The 27,321-nt window shown below is 37.1% G+C and overlaps 2 protein-coding genes across 3 annotated transcripts in view; one reads left to right on the top strand and one right to left on the bottom strand.

The window, feature by feature from the left end:
- The window catches only part of LOC126369409 (uncharacterized), a 68,007-nt gene extending 60,191 nt beyond the window's left edge, over positions 1-7,816 (bottom strand). For both annotated transcript variants that reach the window (XM_050013812.1, XM_050013814.1), the window contains exon 1: positions 7,562-7,816. The gene's annotated coding sequence lies outside the window, so the exon portion shown is untranslated. The remainder of the gene's footprint in view (positions 1-7,561) is intronic.
- On the top strand, positions 1,990-27,227 carry LOC126369775 (von Willebrand factor D and EGF domain-containing protein-like). The gene is made up of 5 exons (XM_050014341.1): positions 1,990-2,026; positions 7,955-8,063; positions 10,048-10,198; positions 22,202-22,804; positions 27,198-27,227. Exons 1-5 carry the CDS (start codon positions 1,990-1,992, stop codon positions 27,225-27,227), a joined length of 930 nt encoding a protein of 309 aa, XP_049870298.1.
- The last annotated feature ends 94 nt before the right edge of the window (positions 27,228-27,321 follow it).

The following is a 27,321-nucleotide window of genomic DNA, read 5'->3' as shown; positions in this document are numbered from 1 at the left end:
AACCAACTTAGAACCTGCGACACAGCGCTGTTTGCTTCGTCAAATTCCTCTAACTTTCTGTCGATTTTAAATATAAGAGAAGTGTCATCCGCGAACAGCACAATGTCAGCTTGGTTCTGTAAAGAACTATTGGGGTCATAAATCAACAATATTAGACAGCCAAATGACTGAAATTGTACAATATCAGTATTTCAGAAGGTGTAGAGCCCTGTACTGGGTTTTTCTTGCAGCCTATTTTTTCCTCAGATCCTATGCAAAACTGCAGTAGTTTTAAACGGACGTACCTATGACATAAAATATTTAAGTACTTTTAAATAAAGATTGACAATTCAAACCGTAATTACCTATTGAATAAAGATATTATGAATTGTTTGAATCGACAGAATAGAATCTGTAGCCACTATTGGTGTTCTAAGCTGTTCTAAGAGATATACACGGTGTTAATGACATCGTAACGAATACTGAGGGGGATGATTAAGACCATGATTCTGAGTCGAGGTCAAGTGGAATTTCCTGTCGGAAAAGTCATGCAAATTTTAGTAATTTTTTTAATTATTTTCAGTTCTATACTTTTGCGATGGAAAATTCCACTTGATATCAACTCAAAATCACGGTCTGAATTATTATCCATCAAAGTTTTCGTTACGATGTCACTAACACCCTGTATACAGTAAATGAAATATTTAAAATACTTTAGGCTACCTAGATTTGCAATTATATTTAATGTAAATTCTATTAAAAGTTAGTTCAGCGAGACACAGTTTCAATTTAATTGTCAACTTCGCGATGAGATTTCAGTACATTTTAGTTAACACGAATTTGCATTGAATACTAATGCTACAGGCAACGCTACATTGTTATAGTGACCTAGATGTTCATAACATGTACTTACCTAGGTACTTGTATAATATGTAAATATAGATAGGTATATGTTGTATTTAGCTGCTGGATTGGAAGTAAAGGAAAAATACTTTCAGCGGCTCGCGGCTTGTCATTCCGGGTACGGTCACCAGCATTAATATGTATACACTTTGGTACCATGTCACATTAACTTTTTTGACAAATGGAACTGTAAGTCTCACTAAACGTCAAATATGTTAGTGCGACAGAGTCCTAAAGTGGGTACATTATATTGCTCATGACTGTACATTGTGAGTTTGTGACAGTCGATTAAGACGTTAAGTAGTCGGGTGTAATTTTTCCGGTAAGTTTAAATCTACATGTAAGCTTGTCGGTCTAAAGTAATATTGTTATATTAGTAAACAATATTCTGGAAAGATGGCGCCGGCGGCGTCGGCTTAATGACTATACATAGATCGGAAGAATTTCGCATGGACAGGAGGAGGATACAATGTTGTACCGGGTGAGAGCCTTCGGCGGTCCCCATTTGTCCGGCTAAGTAGTTAATGCCATCTGCGGCAAATCTACAATAAGTCACGTCCAAAAATAAGGTGGTGTAACGGTTAATACGCTCGTCCCGGCTTGACATGAGCCACGGGTTCAAGTCCTGTCTGAGTCAGAATTTTGAACAGCCTCCGTGGTCTAGTGGTTAGAGCGTTAGGCTCACGATCTGGAGGTCCGGGTTCGATTCCCGATGGGGACATTGTAGAAATCACTTTGTGAGACTGTCCTTTGTTTGGTAAGGACTTTTCAGGCTTGAATCACCTGATTGTCCGAAGAAGTAAGATGATTCCGTGCTTCGGAGGGCACGTTAAGCCGTCGGTCCCGGCTATTAGCCGTAAAAACACCTCCACCAACCCGCAGTGGAGCAGCGTGGTGGAGTATGCTCCATACCCCCTCCGGTTGATTGAGGGGAGGCCTGTGCCCAGCAGTGGGACGTATATAGGCAGTTTATGAGTTGCCCTAAGCACGAGTAACTATCGTTAAAATTGTTCCTTTAACTTGTAATTCCATTTTCTTTTACACTACGAATAAAATGATAATACGAAGAAGATATTGCTATTCAATGTGCGTTCCCATTTGCCCACAATGGAAGTGGCCGCTCCCATGATTGCTATGTCAGCAGGTACATTGAACTCGGAGGGAGGAGTGACGACCGACCCTAATCGCCCACCTCAGTAAACGGGGTAGCTGGCGTAAAACTGTCATTTTCATGGTTTTTTTTGTTTGAAATTAAAATAAGAAAATAAATATACTTAGAATGTTTATGCTTATCATCCCGAGTAGGTTGTAAAACTCGACTAATGGTCATAACAAAGACATGTCACTAGACAGGTGCAAATCTTTGTTTTAGTAAGTACATTTAAGAATAAAATCAATACAATCTTTTTGAATAAGTACATAGAATTAAGATATGCTATCAGACTACATAAGCGATACTGACGTTCCTCAAAAAAAAAGATGCCACTGTCCAGATTTAACGTGATAATTACCTATTTTCTCATTGGTCGGCTACTTAATTATTCAAAAATACAATGTAATTACAGAGGCATATATAAAAATAATTGTAGTTAAATATTTGAACCAGGATTTGGACGGAAGGCAAGAGGGAAACCACTGCTCTATTTTTCCCTAAAAAAGTAGCATGGAGAATGCAACATCGACAAGAGCGTGCTCTTAAATTAATGATGATTTGAATCAGATGTGTGTAGAATTATGTTGCTACCTATATTGCTTCTTTTAATTTTGATCAGAATAATAATAGGTGGATGATTTGTTGTGCCTGGGTCTTCATTTATACCCAAAAACAAAGATAAAAGCGCATATGTCAGGCAGATAAGACCAGAGTACAAGAAAAAACAATTTGGAAAAGAAAAGCTGCCAATGTCCTTACAATTAAAGAGTTATTACCACGGGAACATTCCCACTTTAAAAACATTCCATGGAACGGCACATGACTGATAGCGTCAACTATTTTTTTTTTTGGGGAACGTAACCTGGATACCCCCTCTTTATAAAGCACCATTTTATGTGTTGATGCGATATTTCCCACTTGTACTAGAACTAGATCTATCAGTACCTTAGTACCTTTTAGTTATGTGGACGAAATCGCTAAACAAGAAACAAGAAACATTTATTGAGAAGCTGTGTAGGTACATACAGTCATGAGCAATATAATGTACCCACTTTAGGACTCTGTCGCACTAACATATTTGACATTTAGTGAGACTTACAGTTCAATTTGTCAAAAAAGTTAATGTGACATTGTACCAAAGTGTATACATATTAATGCTCGTGACCGTACATGCAGGTGTCAAACATAAAATTATCTCAACAGTATGTCCATGTCGGACGTACAATATTACAAATAATGTAATTTTTAAGCATCAAGGAATTAAGTAAGTACCTAATAATAATTAGTCACATTATAAACATTTGTCAATAAAAAAATTTCATTGTTGTTGAAAATATTCATTCAAGTCACGAAATTCCTTATCAACTAGCCAATTTTTAAGCGATGAAGCCACCATTTGCCATGTACCTAGTTAAGAGTCTTTTGTAATTGTTTCTTTTTATTTTGGTGCAATAAAGTATATTTGTATTTTTTTAGTCTATCGGTAGAGTAATTTCCAAATTTGTTTTTTAAGATCTTCAAATTTCTTAAGCATATTTATTACCTACGCTCGCATTAAATTCGTGGTAACACGGATCCCCTTTTGCTAATGTACCAATTTTTAGCTTCCTACAACTGCAAAAAGTCCCATACAAAATTTCACCGCTTTTTGAAGGGCTCCGGTTTGCCGTGAAAGACGGACAAAGAGACACACACACTTTCCCATTTATAATATTAGTATAGATTAGTATTAGAAATAAAAAAAGGAACATTTACCTTATCCACTTTGGAGAATTATAACTAACCTTATCAATTTGTCCGGCCAAGTAGTTAATGCCATCTGCAGAAAATCTACAATAAGTCACGTCAAAAAAATATCAACCCTGGTGTCAGGGTTTTATTGCGCCTACGTACTTACGGCTTTAATAATATAACCTTTTCTATTATAAGGTAAGTAAAAGGTTGATAGGCAGATAAATGATGTTTCCGCTTAAGGCTTGTTTGATGGATGGAAGTAATATTTTCCTTAATATAGTTTTATGATCTCCGAGTACACCTGGGGGGTTAAAAAGGCCACATCAAAACATTGCATACAAACATGAAGTCTTGAACAATATTGCTATTTGACATTTGTTTGCATTGCGCACTTATTTTTATATGCGCAAATGTCAAATTGCAATATTGCTTGTTTAGATGAATTGCTTCTATGTAGCCATGTTAACCCCTCTGGTATTGACATAATATATTACCACCCAGCACCTAGTGTAAACAATTTGTATTGTTCCATTGTCTAAACTTCATTTTTAGATGTCTTTCAGTGCACATAACTTAACCAACTATGCCAAAAACGACAATACTCTTCAAAGCAAAGTGACATTTTATACATTAATGCTTCAAACTATAAAGAGATGTTTACGAAAATGTTACCAAAAAGACCAGTTATATTAATAAACTAGCTGATACGATATTTCATAAATCGAATGGTCCATTGAAAATACTAATTTCCGCTGTTACACGATGTTCTTATTGATAAAAAGGCAATTTGAAATCACTACTACTTTACCTGCAGTGGAGAAGCGTGGTGGAGTAAGCTCCATACCCCCTCCGGTTGATTGAGGGGAGGCCGGTGTCCAGCAGTGGGACGTATATCGGCTGTTTATGTTATGTTTATGTTACTACTTTATACCGTTCAAAAACATATCTATATTTTTATACGAGTACCTACTTATAGGTAGTGTAAGTAATGTTAGGTTAGATTCTTCCAAACTTCAGTGATACTACGTCATAATTTCCCGAGACATGTCTCACTATCTACCTAATATACGTACAGTCATGAGCAATATAATGTACCCACTTTAGGACTCTGTCGCACTAACATTATTTGACATTTAGTGAGACTTACAGTTCAATTTGTCAAAAAGTTGATGTGACATGGTACCAAAGTGTATACATATTAATGCTCATGACTGTACCTGTAAAGTCACAATTTGTAAAGGAAAAGTTACCGAGAGGGACCTGGATTCACAAACGAAGATATCGGCAAAAAGATTGTGCGATCTAAAAATAGACACGTTTTATCTTTATTTTCGAAGGGATAGTTCCCTTCGTTCGTTCGTTCGTTAGTTAGTTTGGAGCTCCTTTTAAAACATTGTTTTACAATGTTATGCAACGTACTGGATCGAAATACAAGTGTTAGAGTAGGTTGCTGTTATGGCGCATGTAATTTGTACTTTGGGAGATTATTTGTAACCGCCTTCATTTGTTTTGAGGAAGACTTGGAAGGAGAAACAGAAGAAAGGCTATAATTACAAAACATTTTGATAAGCATAAGCATATCAAATGCAGTGTCGATAAAATAGCTATGTGAAGCATAAAATTAGCACAAAAGCTTCATTATTTGTATAGAAGTAGTATTGTGGAGTATGTAACAAAAAATATAATATGTTACATTACATGGTGTATTTATTGTAATGTAACATATTATATTATATAGGAGCTCGGTAGCGCAGCGGTAAACGCGCTCGGCCTGCGATTGTTCAAGTTAAGCAACTTTCGCAAAGGCCGGTTATAGGATGGGTGACCACAAAAAAAAGTTTTCATCTCGAGCTCCTCCGTGCTTCGGAAGGCACGTTAAGCCGTTGGTCCCGGTTGCATTAGCAGTCGTTAATAACCACCAATCCGCGCTGGGCCCGCGTGGTGGTTTAAGGCCCGATCTCCCTATCCATCGATAGGGAAGGCCCGTGCCCCAGCATTGGGGAAGTTAAAGGGCTGGTAATGATGATGACATGTTGTATTTGAGATTTGCCTAGATTATATCCCGAAACGTTATATAGAAAAAGTAGCCTGTTTTGTCTGTTAATCGCATTTTCATAAGTAATAAGATCATTCATATGTGAGCATGTGACTGAGTTCCATGAATATCACTGTCACTTATTGTGGTGTTAATATTTTATTAACTAATTTCAGCTTGTAATCGTTTTGACGTGCTGTTAACGTGCCAGCGATAAGAATAATTTATAAGTTTGCATTATTTTTTACACGTGTTGTGATTATGATCAAAATAAAAGAGTAAAAAAATATTGGCCTATAAAACAACTGGTTTCTTCTCAAGGAAAACTAGTTAGAACAAAAAAAATATTTGTCTTTAGGATCTAATAGGAGTCTTCAGAAATTTAAAGATATTTTTGGATAAGTAATTACTTAAAGATAAATTGAATGTTTGTAGACAAGCTACGCCGTTGCGGGTTTAAAAAGCTCTATGGGCTCTCTGCGCTATGGGCCTTCTGCTCTATGGGCTCTCTGCTCTGTGGGCTCTCTGCTCTATGGGCTGTTTGAGCTCTGCTCTGTGGGTCAACCTGAGCCGAAACACGCTGGTCTAACAATTACCAAAATCACTTTAGCCTTTTAGACTGTATAGATAGGATCTCACTACACAATTGATATGAAAAATATCAGACCATCCTTCCATAGTGACTGTATAGGGCGCATATGATATAAATAATATGTAGGTATTGTATTAAATGGCTATTAGTTTACGAAATGTCATGTGATTCGATTTAGAAAACACGACCTACATACATAACTTCGAGGCACGGTTATGGGTAGAGACTATTGTAGTTATCGTGTTTTCATATTATTTGTATATTAGTTTATATATTATGTATATTGCTTTCACCTCCTGCAGTGCATTAGGTTCCGCTGTAATGCCGTTTGTACCTTTAGAAATAAAGTAGTGCACAAGTTGACTAATAGAGGGTGGTGAATTGTAACCACTGGCAAAATGTGGTACTCGTGTAGCCTACTGCAGAGGTTACTTGTAAGTTCCCAAGGGTATAGAAATTGATGCAAGTAACATCAAGCCTCAGAACGTACGACATATTTATAAAGTTGACAGAAAGAACAGCTTGCAAGACCAGTATAGGTACACCTACCAGCTCATTTTCAGTCATCATTCTTCTACCCTTATCCCCCTCTCTGGTGGGGTCGCACAACATGAAGTATTCTTCCATTAATCTATGTCACTCCTCATCTTAATACTCACTCCTTTTCAGGAACTTACTATAATTTTAACTACACAATTCATTTTGAATGAACGCAAACAAAGCTATTCTAAGCCACAAAAGAGTATTCAATCAGAATTGATATGTTTTGGCTTCGTTTACCACTCGCGTTTGACGGACGATAAATATTTTATCGATGGGGTGAGGATGTTTCTAGAGTCCCTCCTTAGAGTCAAGGTAGTATGAAGTATATTCGTGTTTTAAACAATGGTTTGTAAGGATTAATACATTTTTGACATACTTATCTCCTGTGCGGAAAACTTAAGTAAATACTTTGTGAATTGTTGGGAAATCGTGGATTGGAAGGACTTCGAGGAAATATTCTTTCGAAGTTTAAACACGATGTTAGTATTAAATAAAGGTTTTTGTTAAAGCTCGCAGTGTTATAATAGGAAGATTTATCTACACAGAAAAACCTTTACAAATTAAAGTGGGGCGTTATGTCATTATGTAGATTGTATACGTATGGTCGGCGTTCGATACTTACCTAGCCGGGGCACCGGAGTTACGCAAGACCACAGCCAGATCTTCTCATCACACAACACTATCCCCCTTTATTTCCAGTTTATATTCGTTTCACAAATCGAAACAAAACCATGTAATTTCAAGAATTCCAATTTAGGCCATGCTATTGTAAAATACAAAACACTGCTATTAAAAATAAACTTTTGTGGTTACTTTATCACAGCACTATTAAATTATGTCACTGGCACAAAATCTTAAAAAGAAAATCAATTAGAATTTTGTCTACGCTGATTTCGTAAATGAAAGTAATTTGAAAAAATAAAATTGGCGGTATATGTTATGTGCAGCTCGCGATGGTGAGTTTAATTTTTTAAAAGGTTTTTAAACGTGACTGGATTTTTGTTTCTTTTTTCAGGGGTAGATCGCGGGGTGCGTGCATTCGGCCGCTCGGGCTGGGGCGGCGGTGTCGGAGTCGCCGGGGCGCAGGCGCGGACATTGCACCCCTATCGACAGGGATGTACTAGGTACACGATCATTTAAAGGACGTACTTGTCTCAGGTAAATTCGAATCGAAGTATTGTCTATGTATTCTTTATTACTAAAGATAACATAAGATAACAAGGAACATGCAGTCCACTCCTCGCCAGCTCCAGCATCATCAACCGGGCACAAATCCTGGAAACCACGTGATATCAATTATCTATGATCCAAACATGAATTCTTCACAGGTAGCCCTCTAATCTAATCTAATCTAGCCTACAATATCCCACTGCTGGGCAAAGGCCTCCCCCTCCTCCTTCCATTTTTCGCGGTCCTGTGCGTATTCCGGCCAGTCCCTCCGGCAAGCGTCCAAGTCGTCACGCCATCTCTTTCGAGGTCTGCCACGACGCCTATAGCCCTCTAACGGATGTAATTGAAATTTTGACCATTATGTACTGTATCACTTCATTTTACTACACTTAAAAAAAAAAAAACAATGTTTCAGATACGTTAACACTGTTTCATTGACACCAGTAGGGCTAACATGCGCAACGGGATAACATTCTGTCACGGTAATTTTATCGATCCTGACGATATAATTTTGTCGTTTTGTCGATTGGTGCCAATAACTGAGCCCAAATAAATCGTGTCGTTCTGTCAAAATACGAACAAAATGACGTAACACGCATGATAGGGGAAAAAACAAACTAATCAATTTCGATAATAGAATCGATCGATAATTTTGTCACGTTGCGCATGTTAGCCCTGCAGGTTATACACAAATAAAGTTAGTATTACAATATTACGCAATTAAATAGCATTACCTTTTTAGCAAGTATATTATATTTCATGTGAGTTACATAAATAGAGCCCCCAAGCTGCGAGTAGATTCGAAATACGTTCCCAAACTTCTGAAACGCTATGGACTTTCGTCCGGAAACACCCGAGCGTATCCGAAAACGTCCGAAGTTCGAGCGGTCTGAAGTTGCAACAAAACCAATCTTCTTGAACCAACCCTCTCTTTCTTTTATTGTGTGAAAACGACGTACTTGCCAGTGTGACCAGTTAATCTTCGCAGTTAATGACAAACTTTTCAGGCTATGTTCCTCAAAAACAATATAGATGGCGTTGTAAAGGTAATCCCTCGTTTTGTGGAAAGTAACCTTATTCATGGTATTTCTAATATTTAGTCGGTAACAGCAAAAGGGAAAAAAAGGGCGGGAAACTTCGAGTACGTCGGATGTGTTTCTTCTTGCTTTTTGAAAATTTAATTATTTTTTGGATCAGATAAGTGTATTGTAGTATAATTAGTGTATTATAAGTTGTATTATTAGTGTATATATATCTATATCAGCCATTTGGTAAGTTTTTAACTCATTTTCATGTTCTTATGAACAAACCCCCTGACGACATTTTGGCGGGGGATTCAAGCGAAGGCTTGAGTCCCCCGGCTGTTGCTTGCAATGTAACTATTTCGGTGGACGATGGTTTTGACGGCTCAGGAATGGAAACGGATGGGTCGATAGATCCAGGCCGCAAGAGGGTCCGTGCCTCTAAAAAAACTTGTAAAGGGTGTAATAAGCGCGTACGACGAAAGAAACAACACGGAGAGTGCGATAATTCTTCTTGTTCTTGCAACGATCTCGACGAATCACACTTGATGCCGCCTCCTGAACCACTTAAACATGATCAAGGCTTTGATAACAGTTCTTCATGTATTCCCAACATAGACAATGTTTCTGAACAACATTCTTCGACAATAGGACAAAATCCTCCACCTTCTCAGCCCTCTCCTCAAATTGGACGGAAAGAGTACCTCCGTTCAGATGCTGCTCCATACATCCTCCATGTCCAGCGTATAACTGATGCTGAAGATAGTGGTACCATCCTGCACCCTATTGCATTTGGTAACTTTCTTAAGAAAAACAATTTTCAAAACATTGTACCTGGGAGCGTTAAACGCATAGGGCGGAATAAATGTGTTGTAGGGTTCTCAACTTTTACTGATGCTAACTCATTCTTGTCCAGTGAAAAGCTCGCTTTAAATAGATTCAAAGCTTTCATCCCAACGTTTAATGTCACACGCATGGGCCTTGTAAGAGGAGTCCCATCAGACTGGTCTTTGGAAGAAGTTAAAGAGAATATCTCTACTCCTATTGGCTGTGGTAATATCTTAAAGGTAAGGCGCCTTAACCACAAAGTGATTGTTAATGGAGCTCCATCTTGGCAACCCTCCCAAACAGTTGTAATTACATTTGATGGGCAGGTACTTCCTAAAAGAATATTTATGTGTTACAATGCTCTTTCCGTAGACATCTACGTATACCCAACAATTCAGTGTTTCGTGTGTTGCCGCTATGGACACTCCCAAGATCAGTGCCGCTCTAAATCCAAACCTAGGTGCTATAAATGTGCTCAAAATCATTTAGGTCAATTCTGTTCTGTTGAGGAGGATGCTGCTTCATGTGTAGCTTGCTCTGGATTTCACTTTGCCACAAGCAAGGCCTGCCCTGAATTCAAAAGGCAAAAAGATATTAAGAATACTATGGCACACTCATGTATATCATATAATGAGGCCATCAAACTGCATCCTCCTATCTCGAAATCGTATGCAGATGCACTCGCAACCTCACCCCAACATTTTACTTATGCCCAGTCAAGCCAACCACACTCAAACAATGCTCCCACTTCGTCTTCATACAAAAAGACAGTATTCAGACAGCCTCGTGCTCCGCCCCGGTCTGTTCAGGGATATGATCGTGCGGCCCATAATGCTATAATTCGCGAATTTCAACCTCCATCACCTAGCAATGGGTGTGCTCTGCAAGCCAAAAATCCTGATACTCATCATCCGGAAGACCAAGAACAAATCATTGAAATGGTTATGAATCTTGTCAATATTTTACTTAAAAACAAAATCTTAAAACCGTACAACGCTGACGTTATTTGTAATGCTCTATCTCAAAAAAACAACAATGGATACGATAATTCAATGGAATTGCAGGTCCATTCTTCCCAAAAAGTCTGACCTAATTTATCTTATCAATAAATATAAGCCAGCTGTAATATCTTTAACTGAAACATGGTTAAAGCCAGACCATGTTTTCAGAATTTCAGGTTATTGTTGTATACGTTATGACAGTGACAGGTATAACATAGATGTCAGCTATGGCGGTGCTGCCATGTTAATTAGGGATGGGATACAATTTTCTCGAGTTTCATTTAATAATAATTTGACTATGATTGATGCAGTTGGAATAAATATTGATAATATTACTTATGTGTCTGTTTATGTTCCTCATCCAAATGCGCATGCGTTTCAGGAGATAGAAAGCCTTTTTTCTTCTCTTCGTAGACCTTTTCTAGTTATGGGTGATTTCAACTGCCACCATATAGCTTGGGGTTGTGCGGTGACCAGGTGGAATGGTAGGCGATTACTAGACATTTTAGATAACTATAACTTATGCATTCTAAACACTGGCGAACGTACACGTCTGTGCGAGACAGAAAGTGCTGTTGATCTAACCATATGTACGCCTAACTTAGCATCTAATTTTACTTGGTCTACTTTTCGGTCTACTTGTGGAAGTGACCATTTCCCATTAATAATTTCCACTTTAGTAAGATATGCTAAAAATGTGAGGCGTACTCCCCGATTGAAGTACCGTTTAAGTAATGCAGATTGGAATAGATTTAAACAGCTTATTGATGACAAATTATCTCAATTACCAGAGAACCCAATTGACAATGAAAATGAATGTTCTAGAGCTTTGGCTCTGTGCATTCTTGAAGCTGCAGATCAATCTTTTCCAATTAAGAGAACTGTGCGTGATTCAATTCCTATGCCACCTTGGTGGGATTCGGAGTGCTCTTATGCTGTACGGAGAAGAAAAGAGGTTGAGAGAATTTATGCAGATGACATGTCAGATGAAAATCTACACAGTTTGAAGAATACTATTGAGGAAACAAGGATTATTTTAAGGGATAAAAAACTAGAAGGTTGGAGAGCATTCTGCGCGTCTCTTTCCCCAAGAACATGCCCTTCTGAGGTTTGGCGTTCCATTAGATGTTTCAGGAAAGCGTTTAATGATTCTCCTTCAGTTTCTATGTTGTCTCCGCAATTGACAGATAGTTTCCTTGACAGGCTTGCTCCTCCGACGGTTCCCCAAGAAGAACTGCTTTCTACCCCTCCGTCACCTGCTAGACCTTTGCAGGATTGTTTTTCATTGGATTCTCCATTCTCTTTATATGAATTAAAGGGAGTGATTTCTACTGTAAAGGATTCGTCACCTGGGCCGGATGGAATTCCTTATTCATTTCTTTCTCATCTTAGTGATTCTGGTTTAAATTATTATTTAAATATTATTAACTCTGTAATGACTTCTGGAAATGTACCAACTTCATGGCGTTCTCAGGATATTATACCAATATTAAAGCCAGGCAAGCCTTCTGATGAGGCAACCTCTTATAGGCCGATAGCGCTCTCATCAGTAATGGCAAAAGTTGCAGAACATCTTATCAAAAATCGTTTGGAATGGTATATTGAGAAGAATCAGTTATTGTCGCGTAGTCAGTTTGGTTTCCGTAAGAGTCTATGTACTATTGATAGTGTTAGTGTTTTTATTACTGATATTCAGTTAGCTTTCTCTGCGAAAAATTCTGTAGTTGCGGCGTTTTTAGATATATCGGCAGCTTATGATAACGTACTTATTCCTGTTTTGAAAGACAAATTGATTAATTTGAATGTGCCTATTATCTTAGTCAATTTCATCATTAATATGCTTTCTGTTAGACACGTTACTTTGATATCTAGTAATGGACTTGATGTTAGTCGCACTATCTACAGGGGTCTACCCCAAGGTTCCGTGCTCAGTCCACTGCTGTATAATATTTATGCGTACGACCTGGAATCATCCTTGCTTAATAGTGCTAACGTGTTACAGTATGCTGACGATTTGCTTATTTACTGTGTTCATAAAAATATTGATAGTGCTTGTGAATCGCTGACTTATTCACTTAGTCTTTTAAAGTGCTGGCTAAATAACAATGGACTAAGTCTTTCTGTTGATAAGAGTTCTGTAGTAGTTTTTTCCCGATCACGCGATCGGCCGAACTTAATACCTATAGTAAAATTTAACCACAATTCACTGCCTATTAAGCAGGATGCAAAATTTTTAGGAGTAGTGTTGGATCGTCATCTTAACGGAGCTGCCTATTTTAAATACATCGTGCTCAAGTGTGAAAAAATGCTTAACGTTATGAGATGTCTCTCGGGTGTTTGGTGGGGTGCACATCCCTTTAATCTGAAATTATTATACAATGCAATTATTCGCAGTGTTCTTGATTATGGGACTTTTCTTTTAGAAGGAGGTAACAAAGACTGTTTGGATAAATTGGACAAGATTCAGTCCAAAGCTTTAAGGATCGTATTGGGAGCAATGAGATCTAGTCCTGTAAATGCAATGCAGGTTGAGTGTGTCGAAGCGCCTCTTCGATTAAGACGGCAATACTTATCGGACCGGTTTTTCTTTAAATCTATGCAGTTTTCAAATCACTTATTACATTCTAAACTCTTTGATTTAGTTCACCTCGTTGACAATTCTCCTTATTGGCGACATAAAACTATTCCATGTCTAGTAATGAGTTATAAAAAGTTTCTTTCGCTTCAGTCTCCCTTGTGTCGGTCCCCTACCCTTGCTCTATACAGCATCAAATACGAATCTTTACTGATATCACCTGATATTCGATATTATTTGGACTTTGATAAAAATGACGTTGGCGTGTGCACAAAATTTAATTCATTTGTGGGTGAGAATTGGCCAGAATGGCACCATATCTTCACAGATGCCTCGAAGTGTAGTTCTAGCTGTGTTGGTGTAGGCATTTTTCATCCTCAATACAACATTATTCAAAAAATTAAACTCCCTCCTGAAACCTCAGTCTTTACTGGAGAATGTTTTGGTTTATTGAAGGCTCTTGAATATATCCTTATTGCAAAATTGAAAAAAGTCGTTGTTTTTTGTGACTCTAAAAGCGCCCTGCAGGCATTAGAAAAATTCCCGTTCAAGATGAAGCCTTATTACCCAATTATATTTCAAACTAAAGAAAAGTTGCTTCAGTGTAGGTTGAGTGACCTTTCTGTAACCTTTGTTTGGATACCCAGCCACTGTGGTATCTGGGGCAACGAGAAAGTTGACCAATTGGCTAAAGAAGCTGTGCAGGATGGTGACATGTTTCCTTATAGGAACTACTTCCATGATTTGCTTAGTTTACCTAAAACCTATCTCAAAGAGAGTTGGCATGAGTCTTGGGTTGAGAGTAGCCGTCTGAAGGGCAAACTCTATCATAATTTACAACCTCATATACCTTCTAAGCCTTGGTTTTTTAAGGTTAAATGTTCTAAGAAGGCAGTATCTATGCTTTGCAGGATGCGTTTCGGCCATGTGTGCACGCCTGCACACCTTGGTCGCTTGCGCATCCTGGATAGTAACATGTGTGAATGTGGTGTTGATGTTGGGGACTTGGACCACATTTTCTTTGTGTGCACTAAATATGACCGTTCATCATTCCTTAATGCCCTCATTTCCGCCAATGTTCCTCTTCCCACTCGAGTTTCCTGTTTAATTTTAAATCCTATTTTGTTTTGTGATATTATATTTTCCTTTCTTCTGTTAAATGATATTAAACTATAGCAGATATAATACCTACTTCTACATCCTATTTATTTAATTCATTTATACTTTATTAGACTCTCATATTTATTTTTTATCCCATTTACCTGATCCTATTTTTATGTAAATTTCCGTTCCCGAATGTTATTTCCTTCCTTTTCGTTTCCCAATCTTTTAATACTTGACATTGGCACAAAGCAACACTAGTGCCATAAAAAAAAAAAAAAAAAAAAAAAACAGCAAAAGGAGTAGTAGTGCCTTCTGACGTATTGTGGCTCTGCTGGGCTCTGCACCTTACCTTACCTACCACCTTAGGATTACCTAAGGTGCTCTTACGCAGAGCCCAGCAATGTTGGAGTAATCTCCAACAGGGATTATGAAGGAAAGTTTATTATAGATTATCAATCTATACTTATAATAAATCTGTAGAAAGGTCAATTCTGTACATTAAATATATTTTCAAAATAACTATCAGGGGGTGATTAGTGATCGATACTGATGCCAAAAATGCAATCAGTAAAATTTTTGTCTGTCTGTCTGTCTGTCTGTCTGTCTGTCTGTCTGTCTGTCTGTCTGTCTGTATGTTCCTTATAGAAACAAAAACTACTGGACGGATTTTAATGAAACTTGGTACAATTATTCTTCATACTCCTGGGCAGGTTATAGTATACTTTTCATCACGCTACAATCAATAGGAGCAGAGTAGTGAAGGGAAATTTTGGGAAAACGGGAGAAGTTACTCCATTTTTTAAGCTTCCGTCGCGTGAGCAGCCTTAATGGTTAAAGTTACATAGAAATCATGTATGACGGAAATATCTAAATATATAAAAGGAGAAACTGACTGACTGAATGACTGACATATCGACGCACAGCCTAAACGGCTTAACGTAGACACTTGAAATTAGGAAGGGACGTAGTTTAGGTACCGTAGAGGTGCACTAAGAAAGGAATTCTCGAAATTCCCACGGGAACAGGAATTAGCGGGAAAACCCTTTTGTATAAAAATTCTAAACCGCTTAAGTTAGACGCTTGAAATTTGGCATGCAGGTACCATAGTTAACTTAAAGCTTAGTTGCAACTGGATATTGCAAAATTCCCACGGGAACGGGAGTTAGCGGGAAAAACATTTGTATGATAAAATCTAAACCGCGTAAGATAGATGTTTTCAATCTAGCATGCATGCTACGAATAAAAACATGCATGCATACCTTAGTACATATAAATTTTAGATATGGCTGTATTTTGAAAAATGGGAATTGGCGGGTAAAAAAAATTGTATGAAAAAATCTAAACTGCATATGTTAGATGCTTGAAATTTGACATGCATATATTATATACCTTAGTGAATGCAAAGTTAAAAATTTCCCTGGGAACGGGAAGCGAGTTAGAGGCTTGAAATTTATAGCTCGCGGTAGTCGCAACCAAGAAACGCCGCGGCCGCGGCGGCGTTTGTGGGGTGGCGACAGCGGTGGCGAGGCGCGGAGGGGGGGCAGATACCCGAGTGAGCAACCGGAACGCGGCAGACGCGTGAGGGCAGACGTCGTTGATGGTCGTGTCAAATATTGAATTTTGCGGGCGAACTTTTCACTATTCTTGGATGGTTCAAATCTTTCGTAGGTAGTTTTCTGTTGAATTTTCCAGGCGGATGTTTCACGGCGTATTTCTGTTGTAATTTTTAAATTTTGTTTAAATTTTCAAAACTGATCGTATTTTCCTAAAATATCAAACCAAATCATAAACTAATAATCTAGAAATTAATAACAATTCATTATTTAACTGAGCTACTTATACTGTAACCTCATTTAAAAATAATAAAATTAAGCATTTTTTAACCTTTCTCCTACACACACAAAGATCTTTCTTTTATAACACGCCACGCGGACGGAGTCGCGGGCAAAAGCTAGTCTGTAATATAATAAACTTTACAACTATGTTAGTGGGCTCTGTTTTCCGCATATAGACTCTAAGATGGCCCATTATGCGTGTTAACTTTACAACTAACCCGAGTACGTTCGTTAGCGTGTCTTAGTTAACATTTTGCCTAAAAGGAATATTGCTATTAACGTTGCGCGAGTAAAAGCGTCTTGCTTGTCATATAGAAGTCAAATAGCAATATTGCTTTTTAACAATAGTAACATATTATACATTAATGCTTTTTAAGATGAAATGCTTAATGTGAGATTTTAGGACCCCAGGTACACCATAGCCACACCATACATATTCAGGAGATCTTATTACAATGGACAAAGACGTTCGCGCATGCGTAGTACCACTGAGAATGACTTTGGCAGGTGGTTTCAGAACTGTAATTTATTTGAAGAATAAGGGACGTACGTAACCTGGTCTCTTAGATTTTTTTCCAGGACTTTTGAAATTGATGATTTTATAGATTTTGACCTGTTATTTTCGAATTTAAACTTTGGCAACTCGTATCTTTGTCGCTTGCGGTGCCATATTGGAAAAATGCCGTCCAAAAACAGTAAATCAGAAATTTTAATCATTTATTCAACGTAATTATCATGGATAGACTTATTGTTAAACAGTTTTTGGCGATTCTAGTAAAAAACTACGAAATGGTGGGACTAACTCTGGTAATCAAAAATAAAACTGTTGTGTTAACTTAACTTTATATTTTTTTAGGAAACAAGCAGGTGCGTTACATGCAATATCTATTTGAAATAATGAGTCTGTAATTCCAATAATTTCCTTAAGTTTTAGGTACCTACGTACACTGAGGAGTAATGTAATATAAATTAGGCAATTTCCATATATCAATCCTGTTTTAATTATAATAAACTATATTAAGTATAGTCTGTTACTATGCTAATTAGTCCTAATATCAAACAGCACCTAAAATAGAACTTATTTAGTAGTACAACCCTTGAATTAGTAATTCACAAAGCGTCAAACAGTCGCAAACAGTGAATACTGAAAAGGTCTCAAGTGTTGAAGTCAAAGGTTAGACGGTTTAATTAAAGCGCAGTCAAATCATAGTATTAGAATGTTCTAATTCTGATAAGTACGAGTGCAAAAGCTAATAGCAGGGTTGGGTTAGTCTTTTTCTTAGTCTATCGTGAGCGTTGTGAGCTGTTAGGGTTACTGTTGTGCCGCCAGAAGCCCAAGAGACGAGTTATGTAACAGCTATGTACTTACATTAGTAAGTAGTAACTGGGATCATCAGCTTAACCTTTGGACTTGTGCCTTCCTTTCGGACAAAGGTGTCCTAAAAATTGTCAGAGTGGAAAAAATAAAATATTTATTATTAGAGGACGCTACAGTTACAACACAATAACATCAAAAATATACCTATAAAAGTATATAAACTTAAACAATATTTAGTAACAAAGGAGGATTGATTGGGGGTGTTTGTCTTTGCTAAAATGCGGGCGATGCGATGAGCTGATAGTCTGATTCTTTATATTATGCCTCTGGTGTTAGGACCTCGTATCAAAAACGGCTGTAAGTAAGTTGTCTTCTAATTACTTGTGCCTCTACTTACCCCGTTAAGGATTACCCGCCTAAGTTAATGTATGTATATACTTAAACAGTATCAAAATAAAACATTGAATGACTGACTGTGGGTCCATGAGTGAAGCCCTTCATATTATTCCGTGCATTGATAAAAACAACGGAAACAGAAAGGACATAAATAAAAGTTTTACAAATATAAACTTTTCAAAAATATAAACGGTCATTGTTCGTTTATCAATGGAGACGAAAAAAACTGCTTTTAGAAGTTAGTTCTTCTCCGAAGTCCTTTATCAGTGCAGTATGGTTAGCAACAACCGCCATAGCGAGTGATACAAGTTACATTTATTTATTTATTTGTACACAATAAAACAGACACAAGAAACATACAAAGAAAACAGATAGTACAGGCAAGCTTATCTCTAAACAAAGAGATTTCTTCCAGCTGACCTACGTGACAAGAGAGACTTTCAACGTATAATATTATATAGATAGACATACATACGCGTACAAATTATATAGAAATTACTTAATTATTTATACTAATATAAAACAAAATATTAACCTAAACCTACAAACCACATTTAAATAAATTATATATTATATAATATATAATATTTCATTAATATAATATAAACATATTATATACTTTCTATATTGGTTTATAAATATACACACTAAATACAATATATATATATATCTAAATAAATAAGTAAATGCATACAAATACGGCTAATGCAACTGAAGCAAGACTCAAATAATAATCCTTCAAGTTCCTTTTAAAACTACCCACCATGTCACATTCCCGAGTGACCCTGAGTTATACTTACTAATAAACAATTCTTTACAAATATACATAAACTCACGCCCGGCATCTCAAATGGGATGGGCAGAGTCACCGGGAGTAATCGGGATACAACTTGCAGCCACTTCTGATACGAAGCTTTAAGATGGATTATGATGTAAGGTGACAAGTGTTAGATTAATAAAATGTGAGAAAGAACACATCCCTCTGTCGGCTTTTACAATATGTCCGCGGGACTTCAATTAATATTTTATTTTTTCGCCCATCATCGAATTTTCTTGTTCAAGTACAGTCATGAGCAATATCCTGTACCCACTTTAGAACCCTGTCGCACTATTATATTTGACATTTAATGAGACTTACGGTTTAATTTGTCAAAAAAGTTAATGTGACATGGTTTCAAAGTGTATACATATTAGTACTCGTGATCGTACTTACTTTTGTGTCCAATATTACAAAAGACTAATTCGTTCCCTAAAATACTTATGTTATTTGAGACATTACATGTAGCCAATTATTTGTATTTTAAGATAATGAGATTTCTTATTTACTTGTATTTTATGTATCATTTTACAAAGAGGAATGAGAGGTATAATTCAGTTAAACGAATCGTGTTGTCTAAACTCAATGTAGACTTTATAGGAAGAGTATTCCCCTCCCCCACACCGAACCCCTCCCCGCCCAAGATATTGAGTATGTCTTATTATGTGCAGTATATTTGTATAAATATTAACTGTAACTCTAGATTACACCCGTTGTTGTTGCATCTTCTCGCATCCAAGTTCTTATGGCTAGTTCCTGGTAGTGGTTGCCTGGTTATTGCTTCAGAACAATAAGGCTGCCCATTTGTACTGATACTAAATGTTTTAAAAGTGATTGTATGTTTTATTTGTGTGCAATAAATTATAGTTGATTTGATCATAGCTGGCGAGAAGTGGGTGTGCTAGACACCTTTGCCTACTCCTTCGGGGATACAGGCGTGATGTTATGTTTTCTCCTTCTATCGTGTGGGTTTTGAGGTGGAGTACCAACCTCATCAACCCTGGTGTCAGGGTTACTATTGCTTACTTACTAATATCAGTAAGTAGTAAGTAACCGGGACCAACGGCTTAACGTGCCTTCCGAAGCACGGATCATCTTACTTTCGGACAATCTGGTGATCAGCCAGTTAGGTCCTAACCAAACTAGGGACCACAAAGTCATTTTTGTGATATGTCCCCACCGAAAATCGAACCCGGGACCTCCGGATCTTGAGCCTAGCGCTCAACCACTGGACCACACAGGTTGTTATGTTTTATAACCACATCATAACAAAAGCAGAAGTCACCAAACGACAATTTGTAGTTACACTTGGTAAAGAAAAACGTTTAATGTTGTCCCAAAATATACTTACTACTGAGTATTACGGTCATGTCGAACTCTCCTGCAAAGACGGCCTAAAAACATTACATCTCTCAGTGTTACTTTATTGTTAAAAATAAGTCGGTAATTAATGACTAATTATAGTACTTTGTTTTTCTGTCGGTACTAGGGCAGCATCCGCAGTTCGGTCAATGTGTGTCATTGATCTCCACTTGACACTTTCTGTGAACTCTCTATCTAATTTACAAATGATTTGTTATGTCTGTCCTGTTATTTTTATTAAATTAAATACAAAAAATAAATAATAATAATGTAGTTTTTTAAAATACTTTTTTAAGAAATAATGTCGTAGAGTAGGTAAGTGTGCCTATTTATAACATGTGACGATTCTGTTGATTAATTTTCTGTTGTATAATTATTATTATTTTGTATAGAAAAAGGAAATATACTTATATCTACGATAATGGTTGTAGTGTATTTGTTTATCTCATTAAATTTTGTTTATAAAAAAAAAACCTGATGCTGAATAAATTTGTAAATATTATTTAGGTAAATAAAACCATCCTTATCTGCACCCTGTACCCTGTTACCTGTACTATCTATTTTCTTTGTATGTTCCTTGTGTACAAGTAAATAAATAAAAACTAACCGCTAACAGACGAAATGGCAAAATCTAAGAAAATACAGACACAATAAGCGACAGTCTTACGGACAAAAAACTGAAAGTAGGTAGGATAATTATGTATTATGATATGACACATTTTTTTCAATATCACACGCAAATGATTGATGTACTTACCCGTAAACGATGTCGGATGAAAGGCCTAGTTTAGCTCTCAGCTTCGTTATCTCACAGAGCTTTAAAGCACGCACTGTGATATCAAATAGTTACTGGCACAACCATATTCGTAGTAAGGACTTTAGAGACAGTACACTTCAATTCAAAATATTTAAGAGCAAAAAAGTTTTATGGCATCGTAAAAAAGATTTCTTTATTTTGAAATCTGTGTTCCATTCTGAGGCATTTTTTGAGTGTTTTAAATATTGCGGATCAAAATGCAGTTTTTAAAAATTATTTATGTACGAAATTAAACTTGAATTTTGAAAATCGTGTTCTATTCTAAACTTTGGTTTTAAAAGTTTTTTTTAACATTGTAATAGAAATGTGGTCGAAGTGGACAGTGTTATGGTTGATAATATTATTTTCTGTGGACTTTATTGAGATTTCTGACGGTTTGAAAGCCAGTGATGATGGAGTTTGTGTTGTGAAAATAAGGTGACATAGTTTTGCTTTATCTTTAAGGTTGTGATTTAAAATAGATCTACGTAAACTAGTACTTACTTGAAAATTGTTACTTGAAAGTTCTTTATTTAAATAGGTAGTAAATAATAATAAATGATTAAATATTTTCTTTGTTTAAGTGTAATATCGTAAATCATTCGGGCATTTCGAAAATCATAACAAAAATATGTCCTACCCTGTGTGTGGGATTTTGTTATTTTAGGTAGAACTTAACTTCGCTTTGCTCGTCTTGGCGGGGGCACTACCATGCCCCAGATTAATTAAAGTTAAAATTGGAACATATTTCACAAGTGGTATTTTGGATTTTTTCTTTGTATTTTATTAAGATTTCAAGATTTTCAATACATTTTCCAGTACTCGGAAAACAAGAACCAAACTGGTGACCACCAACAAGTGGTGCGGGAAGAAGAAATGTGTCGTGAAAAAAGTTGAGGTTAGCAATTAGTTTTCTTTTTTATAATTCAAGTAGAAGGCCTAAACGAAATATAAAATTATGCCATTTATATTCTGAAACCAAAGCTTCATATAGAAAGTTCAAAGACTGAATAAAATTATAGAAAATATATTTTCCAGCCCTACACTGTACCAGAGGAGCGAATAGTGTGCTGCAAGGGCTGGGTGTACGACGTGCAGACCGACTCCTGTGCCGCCATCTGCAGTACCGGGTGCACTGGCGGGCGGTGCATCGCCCCTGACGAATGTCACTGCGACCCCCCCGCCACTCTCGACCCTGACCACAAGAACACTTGCATCCAACCCGCTTGCGACCCACCCTGTTTCAATGCCAAATGTGGTGTCAACAACACCTGTTCCTGCCTACCTGACTACACCATACACAACTCTACACACTGCTTCAAATGTGATCCAGGTTACTCTTTAAACAAAGACTTTATCTGCACTCCAGTTTGCGACACCCCCTGCGTCAACAGCAACTGCACTGCACCCAATAAGTGCTCATGTTTCACAGGATATAAAACTGTCAACGACAATGTATGCGAACCTTCATGCGAAGCTTGTGTGAACTCGACTTGTACAGCGCCGAACACATGTTCATGCCTTGACGGGTACAAGAAGTTCAATGATACAGTATGTACTCCAAAGTGTGAAAACTGCGACGGAGACTGTATTGAACCGAATGTTTGTAACTGTCGAGATGGGTTTGAGAATATTGATGGGGTTTGTAAGCCGATATGTAAAGCTTGTGAACACGGGGTTTGTTCTGCTCCCGGAGTGTGTACTTGCAATGAAGGATATGTAAGAAATGGAAGTGATCCTACAAAGTGTGTCAAGAGTTGCCAGAGGCCTACTAAATCTGAAGTGAGGTAAGATTTTATACATTTCATTAATGCAGTAAGTAAAGGATGTTTGTGTGTTCTATTATTATAACTATTCCAACGAACGATTAGTAAAAATTGATACCAAATGTGGCTGAAAGTTGTTTTCTGGCGACATGTGGCATAATATATTTATACAGGCTGTTAGTGACATCGTAACGAAAACTTTGAAGTTTGATTCAGACTATATTTATGAGTCGATATCAAGTGGAATTTTCCGTAGCAAAAGTATATAACTGAAAAAAGTAAAAACATTAAAATCATGAATTTCCGCCAGAAAATTCCACTTGATATCATCTCAGAATCATAGTCCGAATCACCCCCCTCAGTATTCTTTACGGTGTCATTAACACCCATTCTTACTCGTAACGGTTAGTAGGTTACTTTACGTGAATTATGTAAGTACCTGAATTGCACTTGATACTAACTCAGTATCATGAGCTGAATCATCCCCTTCAGTATTCGTTACGATGACACTAACTCTCTGTAGTATTAAAAAGAATGAAAATTTATTTGTGGGAATTAGAATCTGGAACTACAGAATCAATTAAAAAAAAATGTCACCAGTAGAATTAGTTTTGATATTTGATAACCGAAGTCTACGCCGATGAAATCACGGACAGAAAGCTGGTGTGTAAATATAACGGCTTTCCATTTAGTTCATCATCATCATCACCAGCCCATTAACGTCCCCACTGCTGGGGCACGGGCCTTCCCTATGAATGGATAGGGAGATCGGGCCTTAAACCACCACGCGGGCCCAGTGCGGATTGGTGGTTATTAACGACTGCTAATGCAGCCGGGACCAACGGCTTAACGTGCCTTCCGAAGCACGGAGGAGCTCGAGATGAAAACTTTCTTTTTTTTGTGGTCACTCATCTTATGACCGGCCTTTGTGAAAGTTGCTTAACTTCAACAATCGCAGACCGAGCGCGTTAGCCGCTGCGCCACCGAGCTCCTCAGCTCAGCTAAAAGCTTAGTTAAAATATGTTTACCGCAACCAACAATAATGGACAGTCGAAGGTAACGAGACTTTTCCCGTTCAAAGGTGACAAGGGTCACGTGTATCCAACGTGCTTCCTTAAGGATTATGTAAAATTGCATTCCATTATTGCACTATTTGCGTCATTGCTGCACTATTTCAGTCTATTAGTAATATTTTATCAAAACTCCACAATGTAGGTAGGTACCTACCTATCATGTTGTTGACATTCCCGTGAATAGGAATATTTCTGTTGTATTGAGGAGCTCGGTGGCGCAGCGGTTAACGCGCTCGGCCTGCGATTGTTGAAGTAAAGCAACTTTCGCAAAGGCCAGTCATAGGATGGGTGACCACAAAAAAAAAGTTTTCAGATCGAGCTCCTCCGTGCTTCGGAAGGCACGTTAAGCCGTTGGTCCCGGCTGCATTAGCAGTCGTTAATAACCATCAGTCCGCACTGGGCCCGCGTGATGGTATAAGGCCCGATCTCCCTATCCATCCATAGGGAAGGCCCGTGCCCCAGCAGTGGGGACGTAAATGGGCTGATGATGATTATGATTAGGAAGGTAAAGTTTCTATTGTGTAAACTATGTATGTATATAAACTATTGATGTATTCATTTCATATATGCATGCAAAGCTATAAATATATAAACAAAACAAAGCCTTAAGATAAATAAAACAACACAAATAAAACCCAAACCCCCAAACCCAAATAATAACCCTGACACCAGGGTTAATGAGGTTGGTATTCCACCTCACAACCCACATGATAAGAAGAATAACAAAACATAAATCATTTTATTAACGCCCGAAAAACAATTAACTTCGTATTATTAGAATTAACCATTAAAACTTAATCCATCCTGGAAAATGAGAGGGTAATTTGGTTCAAGTTGAATTAGATCAAAATATTTTAAAAGTTGGTGCTAATGTTTAAACAATTATACATAAACTCACGCCTATTCCCACCGGGGTAAGCAGAGACTGATCTTAACAAACTTTTCTTGCTTCCTCCACATTCATCAATCGTTTCATACACGCACGCCTGTTCAGAGTAGTACAATAATAATTATAAAAGAAAGTAAATGTTATTCTTAAGAAGATACGGATTTATGGGACTTTTTTATCGAGGTTGGAGACAACGTGCTATTTCCAAGGAAAAGACGTAATTTTTTTTATAAAACTCATGTAGGGATGCCTTTATGATTGTTTTAATGCATAAGATAATATTTAAATACGTCCCTAATTAAAATTTTACAGAAATATAGATAAGACTGGATACAGTTAAGGAAAACGGCTTGAGTTAGCATATCCAGTATAATTCGAGCTGAAGTGAGGAAGTTGCTGAAATGAATCATGTTTCATTGGGATAGGCAGGGGGGGGGGGGGGGACACAAACAGTTCATTATTTATAATAAGGTGATTGATAGCCACAGTATGGCACTGAAACAACAGGATGATGTTAATTAACCTTTGTAATTTTATTTAATTGGCTACTCATTTTACGTATTGATATACGTCGACGTACGTGGCTGACTCAATTGTATATCAATATTTTATGTTTATTTTTATTTTTTTAAAGAACGTCTAGGGCCCTGTGCCGAGGTTTTTCTTGCAGCTTCTTTTCCCCGGCTATACAGGTTGTGAGAAGCTGCAGTAGTTTTAGGCGGATGAGACGTTCGTTATGTAAAAATTGACGATTCAAAGTGTAACTATGTTACCTACTGAATAAAGATATTTTTGAATTTGAATTGAATTTGAATTTGACGCGTTGGATCACAGAGGGGCAAAAAGGCCACATTTAAACAATTTATATAAAAAAACAATATGTAGGTACTGCAATTTAATACTTGCGCAAATAAAAGTAAGCGCGCCATCTTAACAAAAAAGTCAAATAGCAATATTGCTTTCTTTAGGCTATCTTCGATTTCATAAATGAATTGCTGCAATGTGGCCTTTTTACCCCGCATTTTACCACGCATTCTACTATTAGTTTACGTGAGGGGACTTAAGAAACATAAAAATAAAACTTAATTACCAGTGCTGTCAACCATTATGACATAAAAAAACAGCTTATCGAGATATCAATATAAAAAAGGGTCAGGACTGATTGCGTAAAAAAACAGACAAATAAAAACTTTTAATAACAACGACTTTTGTCGGGCCCCTATTAGGGATCAACGGGTGTCGGGTTGGTAGAGATCCCAGATTTGATATTGGTGTCTGAAGATGCTTATATGATGAGCTTTGTAGGGATGATGTTCATACATGAAATGCAAATTATAGGCGGAGAAAAATCCAAGTCAAACTCTAACGTCAGAGTTAGGTCAGATTTTTTTAAAAGAAATAACGGGAAGGGTACAGTACAATGCAGTACAGTACAAAAACATCAGCCTTAAAACTAACACAAAATGAGAATTTAAAAAAGAAAACAATGATACTGGTCGAAATGATCATAATATGGTGGCGGTGGACATCTTAAATAAATGGACCTTAGTGGAAGCCGCCGCGTGAGCTACAACTCTGATATTCTGCGGGCTCAACAAAGTGTCTAGTTATGCTTTGGTAGTCGAGATATTTATTCTATAACCGTTACCTCACAAAGGTCGTTTTATAAACACCTACCTAATTTGTTAAAGTGTTTTATAGCAGTACTTATTTTACGAGGCGAATTATTTAAGACGTGTGTCAACTGTCAATGTGAATGATGTTATCACAGAAGCGTTATTCCGTGCGCATGCGACTTTATTTATGTGACGGCGGATGTCGGCCTCCGGGTGTATGCAAAATGTCATTGTTCTTGAGGACGTCACCGCCAATCAAAATCTCGGGGCTGGCAATTTCTTCGCAAAAGACTTGAGAGAAAGTAAAATAATTTACATTTTGATCTATTTTACTTATGAGCTACGAAGCGAGCAGCAAAATTACAAGCTGTACGTTGTTAGAAAGGACATTCGGTGCATGTAATAAGATTTAAAAAAATGTGACAGACACTATCTAAAATATATACTACTTACGTATATATACATCAAAATACCTTTGTACCCCAACATTACATTAGACAGGCACCTAAAGAATTTTGGAAATATTTGTTGGCTCTATTTATATTGTCGTTCTTGGACCATTTATTTTTTATTGCATATAGGTATTATTAGTATCTGAAGTGGTAGTACAGCAATGGCCGACACTGACCTTTTGCAAGTTTATAGATGACGCATAAGAGAGTCAACCTATTATATAGTGACTATTTCCAGGTATTGCTATACTTCGATGCAGTAGATTAGTAAAATATTCGATTTTCTTCATAAAGTATTTTTATTCTGATCATATGAAATACTTCTACGTTATTTTTTAAATAAAATAACTACGTTGAACTCA

The sequence above is a fragment of the Pectinophora gossypiella genome, chromosome 9 (assembly GCF_024362695.1).
Source record: "Pectinophora gossypiella chromosome 9, ilPecGoss1.1, whole genome shotgun sequence".
In the NCBI taxonomy this organism is placed as follows: domain Eukaryota; kingdom Metazoa; phylum Arthropoda; class Insecta; order Lepidoptera; family Gelechiidae; genus Pectinophora; species Pectinophora gossypiella.
The sequence above is the reverse complement of the archived record's forward strand: the minus strand, read 5'-3'. Positions and strand labels throughout refer to the sequence as shown.

What these genes read in the sequence shown, in the direction of transcription:
- LOC126369775 (XM_050014341.1), top strand. Translation starts at nt 1,990, where the DNA reads ATGGAAGTGGCCGCTCCCATGATTGCTATGTCAGCAG. An exon ending in CATGATTGCTATGTCAGCAG is followed by an intron (nt 2,027 to 7,954) that starts GTACATTGAACT and finishes TTCTTTTTTCAG; the next exon opens with GGGTAGATCGCGGGGTGCGT. An exon ending in GCTGTGGTAATATCTTAAAG is followed by an intron (nt 10,199 to 22,201) that starts GTAAGGCGCCTT and finishes TATATTTTCCAG; the next exon opens with CCCTACACTGTACCAGAGGA.